The sequence below is a fragment of the Medicago sativa genome, chromosome 3 (assembly GCF_051527215.1).
Source record: "Medicago sativa cultivar Bolivia chromosome 3, Bolivia_mono, whole genome shotgun sequence".
In the NCBI taxonomy this organism is placed as follows: Eukaryota; Viridiplantae; Streptophyta; class Magnoliopsida; order Fabales; family Fabaceae; genus Medicago; species Medicago sativa.
In genome coordinates this window covers 74,266,592-74,285,491 of record NC_140751.1, presented here as the reverse complement: position 1 = coordinate 74,285,491, position 18,900 = coordinate 74,266,592, and the positions used below count along the sequence as shown (strand labels likewise).

The 18,900-nt window shown below is 34.1% G+C and overlaps 2 protein-coding genes across 3 annotated transcripts; both read right to left on the bottom strand.

Moving 5' to 3' along the window:
- Positions 1-1,911: 1,911 nt before the first annotated feature.
- On the bottom strand, positions 1,912-4,505 carry LOC146940101 (Co-chaperone GrpE family protein). The gene is made up of 3 exons (XM_085753714.1): positions 4,248-4,505; positions 3,573-4,064; positions 1,912-2,382 (listed from the first exon to the last, which is right to left on the bottom strand). The coding sequence occupies exons 1-3, from the start codon at positions 4,446-4,448 to the stop codon at positions 2,173-2,175; spliced, it is 903 nt and encodes a 300-aa protein (XP_085609840.1). The 5' UTR covers positions 4,449-4,505; the 3' UTR covers positions 1,912-2,172.
- Positions 4,506-12,085: 7,580 nt separating this feature from the next.
- ARF17 (auxin response factor 17) lies at positions 12,086-15,919 on the bottom strand. 2 transcript variants are annotated; one of them, XR_015031890.1, is made up of 4 exons: positions 14,711-15,919; positions 12,986-13,729; positions 12,358-12,448; positions 12,086-12,264 (listed from the first exon to the last, which is right to left on the bottom strand). XR_015031890.1 is itself a non-coding variant. In XM_085753698.1 (3 exons), exons 1-2 carry the CDS (start codon positions 15,830-15,832, stop codon positions 13,025-13,027), a joined length of 1,827 nt encoding a protein of 608 aa, XP_085609824.1. In that variant the 5' UTR covers positions 15,833-15,919; the 3' UTR covers positions 12,086-12,264; positions 12,986-13,024. The 2 variants fall into 2 exon arrangements, 1 of the variants encoding a protein (XP_085609824.1); XM_085753698.1 differs by lacking the exon at positions 12,358-12,448.
- Between the last annotated feature and the right edge of the window lie 2,981 nt (positions 15,920-18,900).

The following is an 18,900-nucleotide window of genomic DNA, read 5'->3' as shown; positions in this document are numbered from 1 at the left end:
AGCAGTTCTATTCTAAATTAAAATAAATAGCATGGCTGAATTTAAAATATAACCGTCGACCAAAGTTTGAACCATAATTGCTATATGGACGAGTTTATATATATATATATATATATATATATATATATATATATATATATATAATTGGACGAGCTTCTAAATCAAAGTCATTTACTAATGTGTTACCAAAAAAAAAAAGTCATTTACTAATGTAGATGATGAGCTTGTCAACTATAACATTTTTTATGAAAAACTATTTTGTGATTATATTTTATCCAGACATTAGATTATAACCATTTGATATTGATCATTTTATTAACATTAAACTGGATAAGTAAAAAAAAAACATTTGTGAGTGGTTGTCACTTTTAAAACATGTCAATGTTCGACACTTGCCTTTCTTTAACTTACAACAAATACTGGATTACAAAACTAAGAATAAATTCTTTCTCATCCAAAACAACAAAGAATAACTTATTTGTCAAAAAAAGAATAATTGAATTAAATACTTTGAAACTTTTTAGTCAGTTTCATTAATTTATTGATGAAAGCAATTATTAACTGGAAAAAAGGAAAGGATATGTTAGGTGTATGCTGGATCTAGTTTTCCAGATACTGGCCAAAATATACTTCTAGAAAGAAACTTTATTTCCATCCAGAAGTATACTTCCAAACATTCGGGGGATAAAATTTGTCAAACATGGTGTATAAATTGTAATAAGATACGATGGTGCACAAGACAATTCTTCTTCAAATACAAAATAAAAAATAAAAAAAATAAAAAATAAAAAAGTAAGACAAGTCTCACACCATACACAAATTAGTTTTCATCATCGGATCAATAAAGTTCATCATTAAATTAACTGAGATAAAATGTGACTTTTTAATCTAATGATGAAAAAGACATTCGTGTATGGTGCAAGACTATTTTGCCCGGGCATGTTTAGACAAAGGCAAACAATATGTCAATTGTCATTTTGGCCTCCTCGCTTTTGTGTTTAATCATTTTCCTCCCTTCATACTATTCAGTTTTTTGTTCGTAAATTTCATTCTATTTCTCTAACTCTCAATAACATGAATCACAGTTTGAATTCTTCTATGAAGCCAGTATATTTCCTATCTGAAATTAACTAACTAATACAGGCGATAAAACCATAACACCTGAAAGTATGTCAATTATTCAATTATATTCAACCACCGTATGACAGGAAATGAACAACATCAATAATATTTGCAAAATAAAAGGAGAAAATTAATGGTCCCACATACATACTATCTGCATAGACTATGGTTACATGAATAATATTTGATACAGTATAACAGAAATGCAAACATTTACCTTAGGAAACTGAAATATTTCATGAATAATGGTAACAACACAACACACACTTTCCAATATATTAGTATCTTTTATTGGTCTAAAATTATATGGATCCCACCAAATTTATATGGGATCCACATGATTTGGTAGGACCCATGTGAATTTTAACCAATAAAAGAGAGGGTGTGTGTTAGAGAGTGCGATGCTAGCACTCGTCTTATGTAATTTAATTAAAAACTAATTTCAAATATTATTTTCACAATCCAATTATAAAATGAATTGAATACCAGTATAAAGCTATAGATTGGTAGGCATGTTTATTGTATTATGTTTTAATAAAATAAAAGAGTTCTACTCTGCAAATGCAGTTGTCATTCCCTCACAATTTTATGAAAGGAGTTTACTAGAGAACTACACTTATCAAGCAAACACAGGAGCTCCACATATGTTCAAAACTCAAATTTTAGTTGCTTTTTGATGAGTGCCTGACAAAATATTAAGGCGTACTGTTAAGTTCTCACTAGCGCTATCCTGCATTACATGTTGTAAAAACTCTACGCATCAAAATCATGGACAATAGCAACAGAAAATTTCAAGAAAGAACAATTTCTGGTTTATAAAAATCGATTGTCCAATAAATTCATAAATTTTTCATGATCAAAATGAATTCCCTTTTTCAATGATGAAACGAAAACTTCAGTGCAGTTTCAATAGAAGCATATCATAGACTATACTCACTTGGGGCCAACATACCATAGAACAACAGAAGCATTTCAAGTTTAGCAATAACAAGATACCAGGTAAGCAGGTGGAACTAGGCTTTTGATGAATAAAAGAGAAAGTTCAAGAGATTATCTTTCATCAATTCTAGCAGCTGTTGATGGCTGCTCCAAGGACTGGGTAGATGCCACTGAAGATTTTTTATTCCCGGGACCTAAGGAAACCTTCACAAGTGCTGGCCTTACAACCTTATCTTTGAGCAAGAAACCTCGACGGGATTCTTTAATTATAATCCCTTCCTTAAACACTTCGGACTCCTCACGTCCAACGGCTTCATGTATCTGCAACAGAAGTATTCCAAAAACAAATTAAACAATAGCAATGTAGGTAACTATTTATAAGATTTCATCTAATATGCCTTCTATAGGCAGAAATGATGTCCACATTTTAGTTTTCAAGCATATAATGTGGTTGAGGGGCCCAGATATGATTGGAAAACAAGCAGCATGGTGACTATGAGAATAGACAAACTATCAACAAGATATTTTCACTTTCCAGAGGAAAAAGTAAGATGTATGAAACTCAATTTCTGTTTCTTTCCCGTGACAGTGCAATCAAAAGACAATTTAGCGCAGAGAATGTGGCAGGAGTATAGGGATACCAACAATCAAATTAGCCATAAAGAAAAGGTCATTTGATTAACAAAAACAAAAAACTGTAATTTGTAATTTGGTTTGCAGCCAAGTCCCACGAGGCCTTAGACATAACATAAAAACAGAATCCCTTTCGATAGTACTTGAGTTGATTTTCACTATGAGTCTATGAGTGCCCAAACAAATCTCCACTCACATTGCCCGTATAAAATTCCCAAACAAAAAAACTAATTTGTTTCTACCAAAACCATTCTTGCAAAAACATTTTTCTTCAAAATCTATATATATATATATATTTTTTTTCAGCCAACATAAAACTTTGTCGAATCCCCATGACATCGACCAAATACTATATTTCTTTTTTAGGGGTCTACAAAATATATATATTGAGCAATTCCAAAACAAATAACATCTCATCTATGCAACTTTTAGTATCTTAAAATCGTGGCAGTGAGATCAAAATGTAGTAGTGTGCCTTACAGTCATAAATCCATAATCACAAGCAAATATCTGATGATAGATTTAAAGATCATGATACAGAGCAGTGCAGTACTATCTCTCTAAAAAGCAACTTAAATGCCAAAAGCAAACCTAGCAAGCTAAACATTGGTTCCACAATTTCATCACTCACTATCAGGGTTGTTAAATAGCAGCTACAGCGGCTCTATAGCACCGCTATTGTTCTATAATATGCTATGTGGTACAAAATGTTGTCAAACAACTTCTATAGTGGCGCTATAGCCCTATTGTGCAGCGGAATTTTATCAGCTATTTTCCGCAATCCGTGATTGACAACATTGCTCAAATAAACTCTCTCTTAACATACAGTCTGTAACTGATTTAAATATCGATACAAGGTACTTTCAAATTTAACTTACCAAAGGATTAAAAGGCTTGCCAACTGTAGCTACCACAGAAACATGATGACTCCTCAAAGTCTCTACAAATTGCTTGTAAAGACTTTGATAGCTCGCATCAATCTTCTTCTCTTTCTCCGTTTCCGCTTCAATCTGTTGTTTAACTCTCTCAAAACTGTCCACCATCAACAGAAGTTTTTTAATGAATTCTTGCTGAGCATCCGATTGAATGCTAATTCTTTCCTTCTCACATCTTTTCCTAAAGTTATCAAAATCCGCTTGCAAACGGAGATATTGCTCTTTACAAGAAACTTTATCCGCCGATAAACTAGATACTTTCTGAATCAATTTATTCCTTTCAATTGCTTTTGATTGTATTATTTCTTCAATCAACAATGCGGTCTTTCTATCGCCGTTAAGAAAGGCTTTCTTGTATGCTTTAATAAGGACCAATAAGCTTGGTAAATCTTGTTTATCTTCATCATTCCGAGTCTCGTCTGTTTTATCATTTGTCTATGCAAAAACAAGACAGAGAGAGGATAAGCTGTTAGAAGCTGTTTTCAGCTTATTTTCATAAGCTCTTGGGGATAGCTTATGAAAACAGCTTATTTGAGTATACAAAAAAAAAAAATTAACAGAACGAATAACAAAAAGTATGTGATGTAAAAAAAAACAACAGAGATAGAGAGAGCGTACACTTGAAAAGGAATCTTTGGAAGCGAAGAGGGAGGAGATTGGATTGAGAGTTGGAAACCCCAAGATAGTGTTGGAGGCGTAAAAGGGGCGAGATGGAAAATGAACGAAATTGGGCGGTTTTGGAGATTTTGAAGAGAATGAAGAAGAAGATGATGAAAAAGAACAAGCCAATAGAGATTGATTCGAGAGAGAAGTAGCCATTGTATAATTTCTGTATTAACGAACGGGACGGAGGGTATGTTGTGGAAGTTGTTTGTTGGTTGGTAATTACTGGAGCGGTTATGCCTTATGCACCTTGCATAAATCCCAACATAATTGCTTCCTACACCCCCAAAGGAAACAAAACAAAACAAAACAAAACGAACCAAACGCGAAAACAAACTGAATCATCACCGCCGTTCATCATCATCACCACTGGAATCTTCAATCTCATCATCAACACCGTCGTTCATCATCATCACCGTCATCATCACCGTACCGGAATGCCAAAACCATTTTGCTGTGGAAATGGTTTCTGTGAGTTGTACTCCAAACTCATTTTGCTGTGGAAATGGTTTCCAGAATCTTCAATCTCATCATCAACACCATCGTTCATCATCATCACCGTACCGGAATGCCAAAACCATTTTGCTGTGGAAAACCATTAGATGTACTTAATGGTTTCTAGCAGTTTCCCAGCCATAAATCCCTCTAACATCACAAAGATTTTGAATCCAGTAACAACTTCAGATCTGAAACCGTGAACACAAACAGTGATGAAACAATAACATATAGCAATCAACACAGCACCATTGGATTGAAGAAAACGCGAGGGAAGAAGAGGAGCGAACCGGTTTTAATCTTTAGATCTACTCCTTCTCGTTGTGTTTTTGCGCGATCCGAGTTCAGATTTGGCTTTAAAACGAAAATGGATGTTGAAAAATGGCTTTAGTTTTTAAAAAGGGTGAGTTTGGTTCTCCGGCACGGCGCTGCCGCCTCTGGCCGGCGACCACCGCGCCGGAATCATCATGTGTGGCCGGAAGAGATGAAGACTCATCTGAATTGTAGAGAGAGAGGGAGAGCTTTATGTTTTAGTGAGAGAAATGCTTGAAGCAAATGAAGTTTGATTTGGTGTAGTTTGAGAAGCCTATGATTATTACACGTGTACACTAGATCTGATGGTTGTGAAGTGTTTATGCACGGTGCATAAGGATTTTCTTATACACCATAACTTTTGCCGGTAATTACATGCTAGAGTGCGGACTAGCCACGAGCGGGCCATTCTTATGAATCTGGAGGTTCGGTTGGCCCGTAATATTTTTTTAAAAGAGTAATGTTCTATTTAAATTGAAAATTAAATTCGTAAACATAAGAAATAATCATCATTGTAACTATCACAAGAAATATTTATATTCTAATAAAAAAATATTTATATTCTAATAAATAATATAAAAAATACAAGTTCAGGTGAATATCTTTATCAACCTTCCAGTCACTAAAACGAGAAGAAAGAAAGTCTGGAACGCGCGTATCAGAGAAATGAGAATAATAAAAATTTTTTAGTGGGGGCAGTAATAATGGGCTATACAAATTTTTTTGAGGCTCATACATTGGGGAGGCCAACTCCATTGAGTTATTTGCTCCTCCAAAGGAACAGGCCTGGAGATTATATATAGAGTTAAATATAGTTTTTGTCCTCTATAAGACTTTTATATTCTGACTAATAACAAGAGACATATTGCGGTCCTCGTTAGCTTAGCTCAGTTAGTATGGACAATGCATAAAATATGCAAGTTCCGGGGTTCGAATCCCGGCCACCGAAAAAAAAAAAAAAAAGAACTTTCATTGCGTTGAGGATGCATTATTTGTCGCATGAATACGCATAGTTAATGGACTGTGTTTAGATGACTGTGTTTAGATGTTGGAGTTTTTGTTAGGTTTGAATTTAACTTAAGGGCTCTCTTGAATGATATGGGAAATTTTTATAAAGGAACAAAGAAAATTCACGTCACAAATTTTTATATCCATAGTCACGCATGTGAGATTTTGTACGAGTTAGACAAGTTAGAGGCTTATAACAAACATGGTTGGGTGAGTCATGAACAAAATAGAATATGTTTCATTTACAAAATATAGAAAAAGAGACGGTTGTTACCAAAAGTGCTAAAGAAATGACCAATGCGGTTGATGCAAATATATTAAGAAAAAAGTGGGAAGAGTATTAGAGAAGTGGGTAAGAAAGGCTTTGAGGTGTTCACAACTAAAAATATAGGAACAAAAACTTTTAAAGACCTCGCAGTTTGTTGGGTGAACTACAATCAGAGTTAGAGAAAAGTATCAACAATATGGATAAGGGACTGCGTTTAGATGTTGGTGTTTTTATTAAGTTTGAATTTAAGTTAAGAGCTCTCTTGAATGATATGGGGAATTTTTATAAAGGAAGAGTCTAAGTGGAGTCATAGCGAAGAATGATGAACATACCAAGAAAGTGGAGGTAGGAGATTATGATTTTACTGGCAAGAGTGAATAATGTGATTCTATCTGTCAGTGTAAGGTTGATGTTGACAATGAATATGTGTTTGTGTTGGTTATGCTATATTTTCGGCATTAGAATTGTCTGTGTTAAACTCATAGACATTTGAGTTTATTGTGTTATCAATTGAATTTTTATCTCCTTTTCGGTTTAGTTAGGAGTCAGATAAACAAAAATTTAAGTTAAACTCTGATGCATTTGTTCCATGACCGATTACAATAAAAATGTAGTTGTACATTCCTGATGTTCTTGTTTTGACTTTGATGCAACCTTTGTCAAACTTGGTGGAAATATGTGTAGTTAAGGGCATGTTTGGGTTAATTTATTTGAGCTTATCTGCTTGCATAATTACTGTCGACCCACTTAGTGAGATAAATCTTGGTTGTTGTTGTTGTTTTACTTACATAAGTACTTGTAAGACGATTTGAGATAACTTATGAAAACAATTTATGACAAGTTCATAAACTATCTTTAACTTATTTTCATAAGCACTCCTACATATTTTATGAAAATAACTTATAAGATTACAATTCAACTTTGTATTATGTTTTGTTAAAGAAATAGTTTATGCATAGGCACTTATGCTATAAGCCACGAATTATGTTGTTTATCTAAACAAGGCCCAATAATGGTGAGTGGATGTTGTGAGTGTTGTCTAATTATTCCAGCTTCTATTGTTTGTAGAAACTTAATTTGAATTTATTCAGAGTGTATTGAGTACTAATTGTTGAATATTTATATATTATGCAATTTTGGTACTTTTAATTTATCACTAATAATGTGTTTTTATTATTTATAATATGATGTTGATAAATTAATAATACAATTTAAGGTGTTGCAACTCCCGATATTTTCTCGCATTCTTTTCTCGATAAACGTCTAAGCTTCTTGATTCGATGAGACAACACACACATGGTGCCATCCAATATCGTTCTCAAATTGTCGTGGTCAGTGTTTTCTTCATCTTTTCGGCCATGGTTGGGCCACTCGACGTTAACGATACTTGCCGGATCCATGTGTCGTTGAGAGTGGTTGTGCGATGGAAGATGAAAGAGAATGACTTTGTTAAGTAGAGTGAGAGTTTTTTGTTGAGTGGGTTTTGTTGATTCCATAATCTCTATCAATTATATATGGGGTAACATATGTGATACCCCAATTATATACACTAGTGTGTTGGCCGTACACCGCGCAAATGATAATTTACGTACTTTACTTTAATAAACAAATTTAGCATCAAATAAATATATTTTTTATTTAAATTATATAATATGGCTCCATACAAACATAAACTTTCATATAATATATTTTTAATTACCACGTAATTTATATCGATTTAATAAGAGTTATGTAAACCCTTAAAAAAATGTAATTCTATAATCAAAATTGATTTATGATTTATGATTTTTTTTCCCTTTACCTAAATTTCATTTTGTAACATCAACAGTTAAAATAAAACAAATTACATGAGCAAGGAAAGAAGTCATATTTATACCGGTAAAAATGTCAAAATTATTAGGTCGAACGTTCTCCACTTGTGTCTTTAAATTTCAATGATCATTTGTCATTTCGTCTATAAAAAAACAGAAACAGAAACATGAATCAACTGCAATAAAAAAAAAAACTTGAATCAACTCATTGTTTTTTGTCCTAAAAGTGCTGAATTTTGAAACCCAAAAAGGTGAGTTTTGGCATAAAAAATAGATTTTGTCCTCACTTTCAACACGGGGAAATAAATCACATTTTTTAGCGTTAAAAATCATTTCAAAGGCAAACAACATAGATTGATACCAAAACTGCAATAAATGTGAAAGTAGAGGACAAAGAAATTCGACTTTAAAAAGGAAAACAATTTTTGTAAGTTTGCTAAAATATGGGGACAAATATTTTGATAGAGAAAAGGTCATGAAGATAGTAATAGAGGCTGTATTGACTTTTAAGATTTATTTTACATTAAGATTATATTGGATTTATATCACACATTTTTAAAGTTTTAAAATATTTTATGAACTTATAAGATTCAAAAGAATTTAATAGTAATTCGTAAGAATTCCTTCAAAAAAAAAATAATTCGTAAGAATAATAATTAGAAATGCAAATAAAAACAATAATAAAAAAAGTTGGAGGTTTTTGTCATGAAAAATAAAACGGATACAATTTTCAAATCTTTTAACAAAAAATCAATTCTAATTTCATTCGTTATCCAAATTAGCTAGATATTTTTGTTGAAATAGAATGAAGTAAAAAACGACAATGTCAATTGTGTTGTTGTCTAGGACAACTAATGGAGTGAAAAAAGAAGAGTGAAAGATATCTTCTTTTCTGCTTCCTTAAAGCAACTTAAATTATGCTAGATTAAAAAAATCACATGAATTTTATGCTCTAAAGAAATCATACATATGGAGAACGTAAGTGTGTGCCTGTTCCATCGACCATATGAGAGTTGATCCTGTACTAATTGTTTTTTCATTACAACAATTTCTGAAAAAGTAAATCAAATTAAAACAGGTATTATGTTTTCAGTAAATAGTAGTTCGATAAGAAAAGATAAAAGCAAAAGACAAAACATAACTAAAAATTTGAATTAGGAAGAATTAGTGTTCGAAAATGCATAAAAGAAATAATCAAAATGGACGAGAAATGAGAGATGCAAATATAACAATGAAATAAAAAAATAGAATCGAAAGAAATGTCATGATGCTAGTGTTGGGAAATCCACGAAAGAAACAAAATAAAATTAACTCACAAATTTATTGTGGTTCGACAATGCATACCTACCTTCACAATCTCAACACTAATGTTATGACTCAACCTACTTTTTTTATGGACTAAATTGCAAACTCTCATACAATTTATGCACGGATAAAATTGAAAAATCCCAAAACTCTCGCACAATTGCAATCTCTAGAAGGACAAAATTACAAGCCTCACAATTACAATTTATGCACGAAAAAAATGCAAACCCCCGCATGACGGGAATTACTTTTCCCACCCTATGGGTTTCCTCGCGCGCCCTATTTTTTCCAAAAATGCCCTTGAGTTTCCGGATTTTATAATCCGGAATGGTGTTTTCTTTTGTTAAAGGGTGAAAAAATGAGTAACGGATTTTTCCGGATTTTGTAATCCGGAAATTTCAAAAAATAGGGCGCGTTGCATGATGTTTCCGGATTACATAATCCGGAAACCCCCAAAACACCCTTTTTCAAGTTAAAACAGTCCGGATTATATAATCCGAACTGTATCAGCACAAATTATAAACATGTTTGTAACATGGATAGTCATTTTAGGGACAATATTAATCTTCCTAACTCTCATTCTCTGTTTTTGGGTCATTCTTACCCGTTCTTAGTCAAAAATCGGGTTTTCGGGCTACTTGATCGGATTGCTCCGAAACTTATCCAGAAAATCAGAAAAAATTCATAGACCATGACACTCCCATAGAAGGGACTTCTTACGGGACTCCGCCCCTCAAAATCCAAAATTCCATCGTTTAGACCCATTTTTCATTTTTTTTTTAATTTTTCATATTCTCAGAAAAATCCGAAAAAAATTTGCATTAGTTCTATTTGATTTTTAGAATTTTTTGGTGCTATTTTTATATTTTTATGATTTTATTTGACAGGTTTTTACCATTTTTGACTTAGTTTTTTTGTTGTTTTTAAAAGCAAAACTCAAAAATGCAGAAATGTTGTGAGAGTCTGATGGCTGATTATACATAAGAATTGTCCGGATTATAAAATCCGAAATAGTAAACATGAATCCGGATTTTAAAATCCGGAATACAAAAGAGCATTTTTGAAAATTTTATAGGGCGCGGGAGAAGGCCATAGGGTGGGAAAAGTAATTCCCCCGCATGACACACAATTGTCCAAGCCCCAGTACACAGAGGCTAGAGATAGAGCGGTGTAAAAAGCCCAAACTAAATCTCCATATTTATTATAAAAACACTCTACTTTTTTTCTTCATACTACTCGAATTAGGATTTGGACGAAAAAAAGTCTATAACATTGTCATTTAAATGACAAGATATATTCGTCCAAATCCTAATTCGAGTAGTATGAAGAAAAAAAGTAGAACATTGTTTTATATTTGAGAATCTAAAAGTTGTGATTAACAACTTTAAAAAATTGTGATTAATTGTGTTCGATTTGTTATGTTTTTGTAAGAAGTCAAATGAAATACTCCCTCCATTTCAAAATACATGTCCAATTTTTGTAATGTGCACTATTCACTTGACTTAGCCTGACCATACTTTTCAACTAATGTATAAATACAAATATTAGCACGTAAGATGTTGTTTGATTTGTCTCGACAAATATTTTCAAAATATTAAATTTTTATAATTTTTTACTTTAAATAATTAAAGATATTAACGGTCAAAATTATGCATTGGCATATGTGAAGTGGTTGACTTGGACATGTATTTTGAAACGGAGGGAGTATATAAAAAAACCATCCAAGCACAAGATATGGTCTAAAATGGAGATAAACAAAAGCTGTAGATACATAGAAATTCAGAAAGCATAATAACAAAAGGAAGAAGATCAAGATGTAGAATAACCATGACAAGCAAATGAGTTACTCCAAAAAAAAAAAAATCAACTCATAAGACGGTTTTGGTTTATTGAGAACCCAACCGCGTGAGAACGTTCAGTCAAATACCATCAAAGAGGCTGCACTTAAAAATCAAATGATTAACACTTTCCTTTTTCCTACATCCTCATAACATAACGATGAGTCAGAAGTTAAAATATCCCGCCAAAACAAGTTATCCTTTGCTGAAATTAGTTTATTCAAGAGCCTCCACGCAAACAGGGAAACCTTTAAGGGGTCTCTACCTTGTTCCTATGGAGATACATGAGAGTCAGCACCCCATGATTCAACATATGATAGACTCCTTTGTGACAGTACCCTTCAAAAAGATCAAGTTTCCAAGTCCATTTTTCAACAACGTTAACTTGGAAAAAAAATGTTATCCATCAAGAGAATACCACTCTACAATCTGCCCAAGAACCAACTAATTCGAGGCGTCCAATCTCACCGTCCACTTACGGGGGCTTCCTTTGACAGAGTACCACTCTACAATCTGCCCAAGAACCAACTAATTCGAGGCGTCCAATCTCACCGTCCACTTACGGGGGCTTCCTTTGACAGAGTACCCCTCAAAAGGATCAAGTTTCCAAGTCCATTTATCAACAACGTTAATATAAAGCCTAATGCCCATTATGGCCGGCCCATTTTGACACCTCTAAAAGCGATACACGTTTAATATAGAATACTAAACAGCAATCTACAAAATTTTCTATATAAATCCAATAGCGGGGTCAAATTGAGATACTAACCAACCATTGTACTCTAGGAAATATTAAAAATGTCAAAATTAACATTGCATACGTCTTTACCAAATATTACATACTTAGTTTCATTGTTCCCGGTTTCAATAAGACAAACAAAAGAAAACAGCATACTGCAAGGTCAAAAGATGGTCCTGTCTGCGTGGAGAAGTACCTGCATGGAAAGAACCCAAAGTAAGCAACAAAATTAATTGAACATGGATCTTAGTCACATGTATAAGATGTTCAACAATATAAGGACACTCACTTCAGATGGGAGAGTCACAAATTCCCCTTTTTTTTATCCATTGAACTTCATGCCATGAGAAGCTGCATCTTTTTTCTTCCCCAATAAAGTTCTGAACAATGAAAATAAACATCCATTTATTTTCTTGTATTAGACTAGTTACAAAAAGAGTAGTCCTATTCACATGAGAATACTCATGAGATCATCATACGAGTATTGATTTTCTGTTATGGGGTAGCAGGGATATTCATCCCTCTGCATTTTCATTTACTTTTTATCATCAATATTCATTTTTGCCCTTTTTCTCTACTTTCTGTCAATATTTTCCTAGGAGTGTTTTTGCTCTGTGGTTTTGGTTTGCACCAGAAACAGGCATCATATATCATGACCATATAAAACTCAAGGAAAAAACCAGACCTATGTTATCAATTAATCCACTTGTGAGAATATATGCACAAACAAATTTACCCATCACTTGATTAGAACAAACCCTAAAACATGCCAACATTCCAATAAGACAGCTAAAAATACCATTGAGCTAACACAAACTACTTTTTCAGTAAAAAAAATTCAACAAAGCATCAATATCTAATTTTATAATTTGATTTATCCCTATTGAGAACTTTGATTCACTAAGATATAAGCATACCTGTACAGCTACTTATGTGCATGACAGTCACAACTAATTTCACAGATAGCACGCCTCAACTGTTGAGGCTATTTGGCACTGGCCATCAAGCCTGTCGAGCAATTTTGAGTAAGTCGAATCCTCAAGAGGGTTGTTAATGCCTTCAGTTTCGTTGCAGCCCTTACTGCTGTCATCTCCTGTGCTAACAGTACCATTTGAACCACTTTCAACGGGCTGTTCTGTCTGAATGACTGCACCAAATAGCTGAAACGTTACAGGCCCGGGTTTCATTGAGTTGCAGTTGTAGTTCCGAACAAAATCTGTGCCAAAGGAAGGCAAACTACTCTGGCTCTCTGGTGAAAAATCACCAGAGTGAGAACTGCCAACGTTTAGATCCGTTGAAAAAGATTTTAACCCCGGCACTGTGTTGCTGCCAAAGGAGTTACCCATACAAAGACGGAAGTTATCACCTGGAAAGTTGGAAAAACTTGAAACGGAAAATAGATCATGCCTGGCTCCCTGCATGCCAGCAGGAAAAGTACTGTAACTCAACAATGGTTGATTCAATTGTCCCATTGTTGAATTAGTGAACCCTGTGATAGAAAAGGGGTCTCCATCTCCATCAGTTAACACCCCAGATACCCCTCTAGTCCTTTTCAATGGGGGAAAGGGCGTATGAAGGGAAGGTGTAGTAGAAAGAAGTTCCACCTGCCAAGGGCTGACCCACTTGGAAGTTTGCAACACTTCAGGTTCGTCCCATGTAATCTATCAGAAACAATAAATGGCCAATTTTAGTTATTTTAGATAGATGATAACATTTTAAAGTAGAAGTTCTTTGACAAAAGCTTCTTTCAACGTAAAAAATATTTTGTCACCACAAAAATGATACGAAGAATCAGACATAAGAAATCAAAAGCAGGAAGAGAGACAACCAAGTCAGATATAGAAAAATCATTGCACTAAAATTGAAGTAATTTGCATGTGAAAGATAAAATTCATGAAAGAAATATATTATATATTCTAAATGTAATAATGAAAAAAAAAGCTTGCAATCCAGATTTCAAAAAAAGGAAACGAAAAAACAAGGAAGGAAAGCATAATTGAGATTAAGAAACAGAGCTTTACTCTTACAATCTCATAAGTCCCAATAATGGTATCCATTGGTTTCACAAAATTTTACAAATCCTAAAATCACTTCTATGTTCTAAGTTCCAACCCAACCAAATTTCCTGAATTCAACAAAGCAGGGTAAAACATTTAGACAAAAATGTAGAAATTCAAGCACCGTAACAGAAGCAACTGAACAACAAATCAAATGTTAACATGGTAGACATATACATTACCTTTAAACAGATGATAAACACTATTATCATTCTGTCCTTACCCATTTCAACCTCTTCATGCAAATATAGCATTAGTTAAAATGCTATATATAAACTACATTAAACCTTGCAAAATGATTTTTACTTAAAAACACATGCCACAGCAACTCTTCCATACTCATATTTAATCTATTTTAGCAAATAAATTGAATATATATTTGATTGGCCACATTCCATTTTGAAAGCAACATTAAGTAGAAAAAATCATAATCCACAAAAGCATTCTCAGTCAAACTTTATTCCAACTAGATAAAATGCATGTTTCCTAATCAATATGATCAAATTATTCATATATACCATAATTATTATATAACGCACACAACAATCATATCAAATAAAGATTCAAAAGAAAGAGGAACCATACATGAAGCATACGCCAAGGTGAACCTCTCCAAGCCCCACGATCAGGAACAGAAACCTGAGACACTACACCTTGAAACCAAGTAGTCCTGGAAGAATCATCAGTCTCCACAGCCATTTTGATTCTCATTCCAGGACACCAAGTAACACTCATCGCCGCATCCACAACCTCCGCTTTCAACACAAAATCCGACCACCCCGCTCTCGGATAATACACCACTTCAAACCCCATCCCCTGTGCTGCCATTTCCGCCGCCTCCGCAACCGCCACCGGAGACAACTTCCCCTTCCCGTGCCTCGAAAACGCCTTCTCATCCACCAGCTTCTCTTCTTCATCCACCCTACTTCTCACTCCACAGATCGGAAGACACAATCTCGACACATCGGAGCAAACACCGCCACCGGCGCTACTCCGATTCGGAACTAATCGAACAGCACGACGGATTCCGATGAACATTGCACCTCTAGTATTCTTCATAAAAACAACGGAATCACCAGCAACAAGCTTCTTAGCGTTCACAAACCTACTCCAACCGGTGGTCAACAAATGCCGGCGCGGCGTTCCACGGTAAATGTGACGAAACTCCCAAGTCAAACCATGAACATCAGTAATCAACAAATTCTGCAACGGAGGATCCATACTATAATCCAACGGAGGAAAAATCGAATCAGCACAAAACCTCGGAACAGAAAATCCACCACCGTTGTTCGCATCAGAAGGAGTAAGAATCTTCGCAAACGAAGAAATCCTCTCACCGTCGTCAGCTTCAATCACCGGAATCCGTGGAAAATTAACAGTGAAATCATTCAACGGTTGAAGAAAAAGCTTAGCGAAAACCTCATCGGTTTTCGGATCGGCGAGGAAATGAACGGCGGAGACGGAGCAGAGAATGTAGGGACGAGAGAGAAGAAGAGGTGAGAGATTGTTCGGAAGTGAAGTAGCTTGGTCCATGTGACCTTGAGGGAAGTAGTAAACCCTAGAATTGACGGAGGGGATTTGCACGGCAGCGCCGGCGATAGCTCGCCAGAGTTTGGGGTTGAGTGTGGTTGCGTTTTTTGGAGACGGTGGTAGTACTTGGCGGTTCATGATTGGTTGAATGAAAATGAGTGAGGGTTTTTCGAACATAAGAAGTAACGGAATCGAAGGAGTTGGTTGTGTGTTTGTTTTTCTTTCAGAGAGAGTGAGTGACACAATGAGTGTGCTTCTTCGTTTCTCTTTCTCTTTCTTTTCTTTTCTATTTAAAGTTTGTTGTGTCTGGAAAATGAATTGAAATTGAAACAACTTGCTTTACAATTACGGTTTTACCCCTACTATGCAGACAAAACAAAACAGAACCCATATCATATGCCTTTTTAAGAACTTTTAATTACGATATTTATTGCTAATGTCAAAAGATAATGATAATGCTACTTTATCTGTGGATTAAATAAGTATGGTACGTTTATCAAAGATACGAGTAATGGGCGGACAAACATTTTCATTAAGGGTAAACATAGGGTTTTGCGCGTTTAACTTTTTTTGTCTTTCAATTTAATACAACTAGCTTTAATTTAATTTAACTCTGTTACTTTTTACTGTTACATTTTAGGGGAAGGAGAAAATGTGTGGAACATGAACAAATTTTATAGTAGATGCTTCTTCAATTGCATTAATTAATCTAAACTTTTACTAGTATGTATTTTTCACATTAAAGTATAATAATTTTAATGTTGGTTGTGTACGGTGAAATCTGATCTGAAATACTAGTATACTTGTTGTTTTAAATTTGTACTAGCAGTGTAACAAACAGTAATAGGTAGGTGCAGGTGTAATATTGATGATCTAGTAAGAAGTTGTTGAATTGCATTGCATTGCATTGCATGGAGTGTTATGTCTGAAAATATTAACAGCGTGATGCTTGCAAATAGTACCGCTGTACCGCAACAGAATCAAATCAGTTAAGATATGATTTTGTTGTAGTGGCTGGCGTACGTATATGTCGCACTTTGTTTGTTTCAGAAATGGACGGTTGATGATTGATGAATGGTGGTTCATGATATAGTAGGGTGTGTGTGACATAGGGGATAATAGTGAAAAGAGGATGATGGAATAAATGTTTGCTGTACGGGTCCCGGAAAAGGCGGCAGAGTGAAAAGGTAGAAACGGACTGATAGTGATAAGATTTGGTGAAGGTTGGATGTAATTTAAAGGTGTGTTTGTTTGTTTCCAAAACATTCAAATCGTTATTGGTGGCGAATGTTCTTTGTGGGAATATTATTTTTGTGACTCGATGAAGAATGTCATTATGTCTTTGGTGAGTAATTAAAAAAGAGTGAATAGGAAAAAAAAACCCTGAAATTGTAACTTTTGTCAAAAACCCCCCTGATTTTCGCAAAACTTCAAAAATTCCCCTGAAATTGTTAAACGTTAGTCAATTACCCCCCTCCGTCTATTTTACCTGTTACACCCTGTGATGTGGCAGTTAACTGTACACGTGGACTGAAAGTTATGCCACGTCGTAGGGGGGTAATTGACTCTTTTTTTTCATTTTTTTTTTGCTTTTTTTTTTTTTTAAATCTATGTGATTATAAAAATAGGCAAATACCCCCCTCAACTTTAAAACTTATGTACCAATTATCCCCCTCAAATTTAACACTTACGTGCAAATACCCCCTTTAAATTTAAAAAGTATTTGCAAATTGAATTAAATATTATGTTCAAAGATTACTTCAAATGTTTAAAGACTAGTTTTAACAAAGATTTGTAACAAAACAATAATTCCAAACTTTGCTAGAGAACTTAAAGGTATGAAAGTTAAGGAACTCATGCCATGACTGTTGATGAACAACCAACTGGGAAGATTCATTTCAAGAGTCTTGCGGGTATCACCAAGACTTTCCCTGATGAAGCTTTCCTGCTGGCCAGTAATCATATCATATGAATTAATTAATGTTATGATAATCTACCAAAGCCTAAATAGATGTTTGGTATAAAATAAAAGAATATATAATAGTTTTCTTTCTATGTTTTATTTGGTGTAAATGGATTTAATTCATGCTGATACAGTAAAGGGATTTAGTTTCAAACTCAGTTTGCAAAAGTTTTAAATTCATTTTGTATAAAAGTTTTTAATTGTATAAACCATATCTCTTGAAATGAATCTTCCTAGTTGGTTGTTCATCAACACTATCTCAATAACGGGAGGGCATGACATGAGTTCCTTGGCTTTCACACCTTTAAGTTCTCTAGCACAGTTTGGAATTATTGTTTTGGGACAAATTTTATACCAAAAAGTCTCATATTTGTTAAAACTAGTCTTTAAACATTTGAAGTAATCTTTGAACATAATATTTAATTCAATTTGCAAATACTTTTTAAATTTAAAGAGGGTATTTGCACGTAAGTGTTAAATTTGAGGGGGATAATTGGTACATAAGTTTTAAAGTTGAGGGGGGGTATTTGCACATAAGTATTAAAGTTGAGGGGGGTATTTGCCTATTTTTATAATCACATAGATTTTAAACAAAAAAAAAGCAACAAAAAAAAAATTAAAAAAAGAGTCAATTACCCGCCTATGACGTGGCATAACTTTCAGTCCACGTGGAGGTGCCACGTGTACAGTTAACTGCCACGTCACAGGATGTAACAGCCAAAACAGATGGAGGGGGGTAATTGACTAACGTTTAACAATTTCAGGGGGGTTTTTGAAGTTTTGCAAAAATCAGGGAGGTTTTTGACAAAAGTTACAATTTCAGGGGGGTTTTTGCCTATTCACTCAATTAAAAAAATTTAGAAATGTTTCAGAGTTATTTAATTAAAAAATACTCCATCCGTTTTAAAATGAGTGTCGCTTTAGCTAAAAAAATTGTTTCAAAATGAAGGTCACTTTCACTTTCCAATGCAATAATAACTTTTTTCTTTTCAATTGTACCCTCCAATTAATACTCTGCACACTAGTTCCAAAATATTACTTTTAAAACTAACCAATAGTTAATAAGGATAATTTGGTAAAATAATCATTCTCTTTCTTTTAATCATTGCATTTCTTAATATGTGTGTAAACACCTAAAACGACACTTATTTTGAAACAGAGGGAGTATAAAAAGAAATGTGGTAAAATTATGTGATACTCCCTCCAACAGGAGTAATTGGAAATAATATGTGGCCTAAGGATGGCAATGAGTACCCAATGGGCAGGGTACTATACTACACAT